The 9,584-nt window shown below is 39.8% G+C and overlaps 1 protein-coding gene across 1 annotated transcript in view; it reads right to left on the bottom strand.

Annotated features, from left to right (window-relative positions):
* Positions 1 to 9,584, bottom strand: part of LOC118478212 (guanylate cyclase 2D-like) — a 78,426-nt gene that overhangs the window by 2,099 nt on the left and 66,743 nt on the right. The window contains exon 4 of the mRNA XM_035971353.1: positions 2,947 to 3,073. Coding sequence (XP_035827246.1) covers positions 2,947 to 3,073 — 127 coding nt within the window. The remainder of the gene's footprint in view (positions 1 to 2,946; positions 3,074 to 9,584) is intronic.

Raw genomic sequence — 9,584 nt, forward strand, 5'->3', positions numbered from 1 at the left:
AGAGGGTTTGAGAGAGAGAGAGAGAGAGAGAGAGAGAGAGAGAGAGAGAGAGAGAGAGAGAGAGAGAGAGCGCTAGATAAATTGAAAGATACAAAGTGTATGTGTGGGAGGTAGGAATAGAGAAATAGAGAGATAATTCGAAAGAGAGAGAGACAGAGAGAGAGAGACAGAGAGAGAGACGGAGAGAGAGAAAGTGAGAGAGAGAGAGAAAATAATAAGGAAAGAGATAGAAATAGAGAAATTCAGAGAGAGAAATTCAGAGAGAGAGGGAGAGAGAGAGAGAAAGGAAAGGGGGGGGGGAGTGGGAAAGAAAACGAGAATGTTGTTTAGTTATGATCTTGTGGTATTGAGACGAAAAACAAACAAATGACAGGCCATCAAAAAAGAACACGGCCCTGAATGCACCCGCAGACTGAAGCATCGTAATGACGGACATCGGGTACGGAATCGAACATGCTTTGGTGTGTTATTACGAGTTCTTTGAAGAAATCTCTCCTGGAAGAGTCGCAAATAAAAGATGGCAGGAAATACACAAATGCAAAAAAATCATTATGTGGCAATCGAATGCACACTCTCAGAATTCAATGTCGAAGAGACTAATCACTACAGCACAGAGAACGGTTGGATTTTTGGTCCTCTGGACACATTATTGCAGTTGGCTTTATTTCTTAAGTGTTAGAATCAAGTTTAAGTGTCTTAAGTCTCATTTACTCAATGCCATATTCTGACAGTAGTTTTTGTATATATGGGAATTATGTAGGTCTGGGGGGGGGGGGGGGGGGGGGCATTAACATGTTCTTGTGTACAGTAGAATTGTAAATGGGCTGATTCATCGACGTCATGCTCATAACTGTGCCTGAACTGCAACGAGGAACTGCTTCTTTTTCTTTCCTAATTCTTACTATTGTCATTTTTTTCTACTTCTTTTGTATGTTTGTCACACTCTTGTGACAGCTATTTCAGGGGTGCCTTGATATTCGTAGCAGACTTTGTGCCGTTGAAGCTAAAGGGGTGAGCAGAGTAAGCCTGATTCTCTCTTCAGACAATTATGGGAACAGCCATAATATTCAAATGTGTGCCCATAACTACTAACTAATAACACCTTCGTGATTCAGTCAATGAATCACTTCTAATCTTTCTAGTTCTTTTTTGTGTGCCGTGTGAGGGATCTTATTCATATCAGACTGTCATTGGGTGAGAGAATGTCAGGGAGTATGCAAAATGATAATTCAACATCAAAATGGAACAAAAGGAGAAAATGAATAAGTATGATTGTATCTATCTGTTAGAGTTTCATTTTTTCAATCCATTAGTGTTTTTGTAACATAATATAATATTATATTGCCTTTTCTTTTTTCCCCTAAGCTGTTCCGAGGATGGAACACATATTCCTTTCTCACTCTCCTTGTTGGAGAGACCAGGGACTTTTTAAACTGTTTATGTTACCAACCCTAGTTCTAGATTTAGTATTTCTATTCTGACAAGTGCTCCGTTAAAGGAACAGTGGAATCACTTTTCAGGTGAGCTTTTCTATCGTGTAAAGAAGTACGGTCAAGCACAACAACAACAAAATCAACAAAACGTCGGCCAGCTGTTCCAGGGTACTGAGGCCAAATTTCGGATTTTATTGTTACTTTTTGGGGGGTGTCTGTGGGATGGGATTACAATTACAGTTTCCCATTCAGTGGTATCGGCTGCGTATGCTCGAGAAATATTTGTCGAAATTCAAGTTTTAAATGTTGGATATAGCACAGAAATACATAATTTAAATACAATTAAAAGAGAAACATATGGGGATTCTTTTTCTTTCTCTCCCTCTCTCTTTCTCTCTCCCTCACTCTTTCTCTCTCTCTCTTTCTTTCTTTCTTTCTCTCTCTCTCTTTCTCTCTCTCTCTTTCTCTCTCTCTCTTTCTCTCTCTCATTCCCTCCCCCCCTCTCTCTCTCTCTCTCTCTCTCTCTCTCTCTCTCTCTCTCTCTCTCTCTCTCTCTCTCTTGCAAATTTGGACTTAAAAACGAGAACAGCGGGCAACGAAAAGAAGCGGGGCAGAATCTTGGTCTTCTCCGCCAGAAGGCTTGTGATCCCCGGCCCCCCTCCTCGTTGATGGCACATGAAAAGGCCTTGAAGCTCCCCGAGTTGACCTCTGCTGGAACAGCCACAAAAATAAGCCCCCCTCTTTCTTTTGGGGGGGTTTTTTCCCATGGGGGACGTGAATATTTGACAGAAAAAAGGGGAAAAAGAAAAGGACCCCTCCACCAATATTTTTTTTCTCATCAACCACCAGAAGTGGACTTTTCTGAGTTTCGAACATCTGGCGTGCACAAAATGCGACTTATCACGAGTGGGAATAAAGGAAGTAATGGTTATCCAACTCTCTAAATTCCACGTGACATTGATCTACAGCTTAATTATCGGAGATACGGCACATCGTCATCATCATCATCATCATCATCATCATCATCATCATCATCATCATCATCATCCTCATCATCATCATCATCATCATCATCATCATCATAATAATGATAATAATAATGAGAGTAATACTATTATAATAATAATAACAACAATTTTTTTCATGATATTGATAATGATAACAATAATATTAATAAAATTGCATTGATGCAGCGCATTTCCACAAGGAAATGGCTCACCTCACCTTACAATTAAACAAGACATTTAGATCTCAAGAACATTTCATGACGTCTCTGATCACTCCTCCCCTCCTCTTTCTCTCTCTTTCTTTTCTCTCTCTCTCTCTCTCTCTCTCTCTCTCTCTCTCTCTCTCTCTCTCTCTATCTCTCTCTTTCTCTTCCCCTTTTTCTTAAACAAATCAACCAAGTCTAAAGAACACATTATAAACTTAACCGGAACCAAAGCAATACCGCTCTAACTCAAGCTGCCCACCCCATTGCTCTATGACTTGGTCATGACGTTAGCTCACTGACCAGCAACTCAGCCTCTGTCTCCAGCCAGACCTGGGACGAGGTAGTGACCATCATGACGCGGCTCCACTTGTAGTGCAACAGAATGTTCTCCATAAAACGTGCCATGGAAGCGAACTGGCTTGTCGTCCTGGGGAATAGGAAACAAAGTTGGGTTTAGTTTTAGTAAAAGTTCTACGGCACTTGCAACACAATTATAGGGTCATAAAAGTACTGAAAGTTATAGATATGTTACATGAGAGTAACTACGTTTTATTTTTAGGAACATTTTAGGGCACTTGCAGCACAATAAGGTCAAAGATGATTATAGACGAAGGACAAACCACACCAGAGCACTCACCAACCATCCACAAACAAATTTTAGGCTTTCACTGTATTTCCAGCTTCCCCAGTCCTATGAAAATCGCGTCATCTGATTAGTATAAACTAATAGTTCAAGCAGTGTTTTAGCTATAGTCAGCAAAAAACTTTTCTGACGGTGAGGCTGGTTGTGTAAATGGTAGACTGTGCATTTTTACCTTTTGTAACTATGATTCACTTTCTCAAAGGAGACAGTCCAAGATCCTTTATGTAAAGGGTAATTCAGGATAGTTATCAGGCTGTTACTTAGGTAACCCATTCTTATTTCGGGATGTGTAATCGAATTACCAGTGTCTGTATGATACAGCATATTATTCTTATTTACCCTTTGAATTTTTTGAGTCTATTACTATCTTTCAATATCACAAGGTGTTGAGGGGATATGCAGCTCTCGGTCGTGGGCCAAGTGTGTTGCCCTCTGGGTCGTATTTTTGTTAACATATATATTTTATATATTTATAGTTTTGTTTCTTTTTTAAAGTTTATTTGTGTTTGGCTCACACTATCGCAAACATTGAAAACACCACTTTGCGCAATGCCAATTAATTAACATGTGTGATGTAACACAAAGTATAGGGAGTTCATCTTGGCCAGGAATGTAAACAGGAGGTTTCTCTTTGCAAGCTTTTCAGCAACTTGTTAGTAATTTAAACACATCATTGGTAAAATTGTATGACAGCCCACACTTTCACAGCATGAATATCACCTGCTTGTTAATTATTCCCTTTCCCTGCCAGCATTATGATCTTGGATGTTCTATGGTTATGCAGTGTGCCTTTTTCATTGCGTCAGTGGTGCATCTGTTAAAACTCTTGTACATTGTACGCAGAAGGCTTGTGTTTAATTCAGTAGAAGTTTTTAATCTAATATCTCCCCACGTCCACTGATTTGTTGTCTCTCATTCATCTCGGGCTGGCGTTGACAGGGAAGGTCGAAGTAACCCGCCACTTGAACGATCTCAATAGTGTCGATGGATACGTAGAACATGAACGACATTATACACTCCCCAATGGTCACCTAATGGGAAGAAAGGCGTCTTGGGATATTTTCTCCAAGGCCGTACACAGACAGACGTCGATGCTGATCTTGTTTTATTCAGTGCAAATTTTAAACATTCAAAAGAAGGGGCGTTTTCCTGGGACTTGTGTGTGTGGGGTGGGGGGGGGGTGGTAATCGACTATCCCAATCCGTCGGTCTGCTGGCTTGTATCCCTTTCAACGCAGGCTGGCACTGTTATGTACGCGTCGTTAAGTTCAGTCTTCTTAACTATCTAAATTGTGTGAATAGGAGCGTGAAACATTTACGACTAGTTTAAACACCCTCACAGGACAAGTCTTAGTTCTTTGAGTGTCTTTGAGTATAAGAATAATTTTACAAATCTTAGTCTTCCCACGGAAAGTTCTGAGAACCACAGTCAATGGTGATCCTGGGTTCTTCAGGACTAATCTGATAAAGTGTCATTACATATCCCCTGACTCTCCAGACGCTGAACAGTGTTATCTTTTCCACTCCCCCCCCCTTTTCTTTCCAACCCCTATTTCTACATAATTATACTTGTGTACAGGCTGCAGAAGTGAAAGAGTTTTGAAAGCGTTTCCTAATCCACATTGTTAGGCCTACTGGCCGCAGAGAAGTATCAATCTCATGTCATTAAGATTGTGATTCTGGTAATCCCACCTAAATAATACAACTGGAGATATTCAGTGAAACATTTACTAATTATGCACTGAATGGGTTCACTCGCTTTCAAGAGAAGTGTAAAGCAGATGCATTGGTTGTTGGGAGGTTTTTTTTGGGTTTTTTTTTTTTTTTTTTTGACAGACAAATCTAAAAGCTTCAGTCGGAAGAGAGACAATGCTTTTGTGATTTAAATTTACGTAACAGGCGGTCCTATCATTTTGCTCTTATTTAGACAAAATACACTTTTCCTGCAAACGTTTTAGTTTGCACCTGATCAGTCAGGCGGCTGACGTGACTTTTTGATCTTCAGGGCAAAGTAAAATGAAAGACCTGTCTTTTAATATCAAAGATGGCGTTTTTCCAGAATCACCATTGGGTGTATTGTGTGAGCCAAGTAAAAGGTTTGAAGCCTCGCGCACTTAATTTCAGCGAGACTGTTGTTTTGCTGAAGTTAAAATGTTTCGCTGTTTTAAACCATTACTTAAAAACAATTATTGCTCTTATTTGTTCTCTTTTTAGTGACTAAGAGAGGTGCAGATACGTTGAAATTAACGTATCAGTAATTTTCCATAGATCAGTCAAGTTTATGTCCTTCTCTCTCTCTCTCTCTCTCTCTCTCTCTCTCTCTCTCTCTCTCTCTCTCTCTCTCTCTCTCTCTCCTCTCTCTCTTTCTCTCTCTCTCTGTCTTCATCTCTCTCTGTCTCCATCTCTCTCTCTTTTTGTTTTTGGTTCTGTAAGAGTTTTACGGCGGTCGTAGCTGTATAAGGTCATAATGAGCGCTCGGATGTATATGTCTAAAGCTGTATGATTATTTGGCGCTCCTTCAACTTCTCCACTGGCGTCTGCAGGGTGTATCTGTGACGCTCCTCGTGGTCGCCCACAGACGTCGTGAACTTGATTCCAGCGTAGGGAGGTGATTCATCGAATAACTCCGTCTGTCCGCTGAGATGATATATTCCCCGCTCAACCACGGCAGTAGAGCTGGGCGAAGAGTCGATTCCGGAACCGATTCCCACAATTAATACTACGGAAGTAAAGTTCCGTCTCCTTTTTACGTAACCAACGGTAACCAGTTACTTTCATCATTAAAATCTTTCTTTCTTTTATTTTTTGGAATATATTTTTGAAAAATAGAAGTTGATGCTTCGTAGTGTTCCGAAATCTAGGTTATCCTAAATCCGGAAGATGTTTGGAGCCAACCAGGTAACCACCGGAAGAAATCACGTCATTAGAAAGTAAGTAATTGGGTTCGGAGTCGATTCCTTCGATTCCTAGCTTTCAATAATCGGGAACCTTGCCGCCCAGCACTACACGGCAGACCCTGACACGTAGTCGCGAACCAGCTCGCCTCCTAGAGGGTCTAGACTGTGTTGTGGAGGGTTACATTAAAATTTACGCCGACAAAGAATATTGAAGAAAAACCAAAACTTCAACTGCTAATCTAACAAAGATCAGTAATATTTTCTATCAAAGTTGTGCGCGAGACTGGTAGGTGAGTGCTCTGGGCGTGTTGTCCACTCCTTCTTTCCTATCAAACGTCTATTGCCCTAATCCCTCCTTCTTTTTGTGGTTGTACGTTTCTTGCAACACCTCTAATCTTCGGCACTTATATGACCTTACTGTGATGCAAGTGCCGTAATACTCTTACTAAAACAAAAGAGTTGGGCGCCTAATTCGGCATTCTCGACTACACAAGATAATTCATACAGTGCGGAAAAGGGCACTTAACTCACACCAATACCTGTCTCATTTGAACAAACCGCCACGAGTTAAAATACAAATCAGTTGCAGCTTTAAATAATGGTGAAATGGTATGGGTTTAAAGGGGTGGGGGGAGGGGGGCTACACCTGAAGGCTATCTCGCTTAATACAGAACTGAATTTTACCACATTTCACACATATAACAAGTATAGTAAGGAGTTTTAAAATCCGCAATCAAATTTGAGAAAAAAGTTCGTTTCCATGGATACGGCGGCCATATTGGATTTTGTTGACACATTTTACGTAATGAATATCACTTTTGTCGCTCATGGAAATTGATTGGGTTTTTTTTGCATGCGTGTTAACAAACATTAGATTTAAACATTCGTCTGTTGTTTTTTTCTTAAACGAATTAGAACATTTTTTAAAGATTTTTTCCTGAGGTAGCAATCAAGTTTGAAAAAAATCCGTGAAAATCCACACTCCAGACACCACCAACAAAAATCTATTCCATATATCAAAATAAAAAATTCAACAGACAAAATTTTAGTATTACATCTGCTCTTCATTCTGTGAATATTTCATGAAGATTGGATAAAAAATGGTGGAGTTATTCAAAAAAGTATAGAGAAAAGTCGCGTTTTGAGAAAACGGACGATAAAGAAAAATAAAATATTGACTTTATGAGGAAATGGCGGTGACAAACATGCCCGGTATGGGGGAAAATACGTCTTTTTGGGTTTTTTAATGCAATGAAATAGTTGCAGGAGTGCTTGAGGAAGCTAAAAATGCCTACAACTCAAATTCCATAATTTTGAGCCGAATCTTGACTTTGGGGGTGAAGCCCCCCCCCCCTTTAAACGCCCCTATCAACACTATTATGTTATTAAAAAAAGAAGCATCCGAGTTTAAATGGGTGGGGGGGGGGGGGAAGGCTGCACATTGAAAGTTACATTTTGGCAAAAAAATTTGGATTTTCAGTTATATGAATTGTTAGCTTCTTCTGCCTCTTTTATGACACTTCATCACATCAGGATCCCCTAAAGCCTTATTTTTTTCCACATACCTGGCATGTTAGTCCCCACCATTTCCTCATAAAGTCAATCTTCTATTTTTCTTTATCACCCGTTTTTTTTCTTTCTGCAATATACCCTTTTTGAATAACTCCACCATTTCATCCAATGTTCATGAAATTTTCACAGAATGAAGAAACTAAAAAATTGTATATTGAATGTGTATTATATGGAATAGATTTTTTGTGGTGGTGCGGATTTTCGCGGATTTTTTTACAAACTTGAAAACTTCCTTAGGAAAAAAAATTAATTAAAAATGGCAATTAAACTTTTGTCTCAAATTTGATTGCGGAATTTAAGACTACTTACTATGCTTCTTATATGGGTGACATTTGATAAAGATTTGATCCTCTAATAAGCTTGATAGCCTTTAGATGTACCCTCCCCCCCACCCCTTCCCTTTAACATACAACTCCGAAACGAACAGGCTAAAATAGTAAATTCATGTAAAGTGCATTTATCAAGGACACGTCTGACCAAACTGAGGGTCGAATCCCCGAACCTACAATCTTACGCTTACATGGTCCCGTTGCCTAACCCTTAGGACATGTTTAAGATAAAACAAGAAAGACTTGGGCTTTTAAAAAACTTTTTATTCCGAAGTGTATAACCAAAAAGCTCTACATCCTTGGCTTTTGAATGGTTTTGGAATCTTTGCTTGAGGGTATCTTGAAGCGCACTTGTCAAGGATACGACCAATAATCACAAGAAAGGTTGCTCACGTTCACCACAGTTGTTAATTCTTTCATTTATATCAAATAGTAATGTAAACTCTAGTTTTTCACAGATTCTGTAATAAAATAGTGCTATCTCTATGGGAAAATCTGGAAGAAAGGGCATGCGCTTTGAGCGTCACAAAAATTGTACGCACTGGCCGAGCAAGGGATTTGAAAGCAGAGAAGATTATAGTTATCATATAAAAGCCTGTCTTCTAAGTTAGGAAGTGCAGGTTCATCAGAGAGAGAGAGAGAGAGAGAGGGAGAGAGAGAGAGAGAGAGAGAGAGAGAGAGAGAGCGCTAGATTAATTGAAAGATACAAAGTGTATGTGTGGGAGGTAGGAAGAGAGAGATAGAGAAATAATTCGAAAGAGAGAGAGACAGAGAGAGAGAGACAGAGAGAGAGACGGAGAGAGAGAAAGTGAGAGAGAGAGAGAAAATAATAAGGAAAGAGATAGAAATAGAGAAATTCAGAGAGAGAAATTCAGAGAGAGAGGGAGAGAGAGAGAGAAAGGAAAGGGGGGGGGGAGTGGGAAAGAAAACGAGAATGTTGTTTAGTTATGATCTTGTGGTATTGAGACGAAAAACAAACAAATGACAGGCCATCAAAAAAGAACACGGCCCTGAATGCACCCGCAGACTGAAGCATCGTAATGACGGACATCGGGTACGGAATCGAACATGCTTGGGTGTGTTATTACGAGTTCTTTGAAGAAATCTCTCCTGGAAGAGTCGCAAATAAAAGATGGCAGGAAATACACAAATGCAAAAAAATCATTATGTGGCAATCGAATGCACACTCTCAGAATTCAATGTCGAAGAGACTAATCACTACAGCACAGAGAACGGTTGGATTTTTGGTCCTCTGGACACATTATTGCAGTTGGCTTTATTTCTTAAGTGTTAGAATCAAGTTTAAGTGTCTTAAGTCTCATTTACTCAATGCCATATTCTGACAGTAGTTTTTGTATATATGGGAATTATGTAGGTCTGGGGGGGGGGGGGGGGGGGGGCATTAACATGTTCTTGTGTACAGTAGAATTGTAAATGGGCTGATTCATCGACGTCATGCTCATAACTGTGCCTGAACTGCAACGAGGAACTGCTTCTT

This window comes from Aplysia californica, unplaced genomic scaffold (assembly GCF_000002075.1).
Source record: "Aplysia californica isolate F4 #8 unplaced genomic scaffold, AplCal3.0 scaffold00422, whole genome shotgun sequence".
NCBI classification, from domain to species: domain Eukaryota; kingdom Metazoa; phylum Mollusca; class Gastropoda; order Aplysiida; family Aplysiidae; genus Aplysia; species Aplysia californica.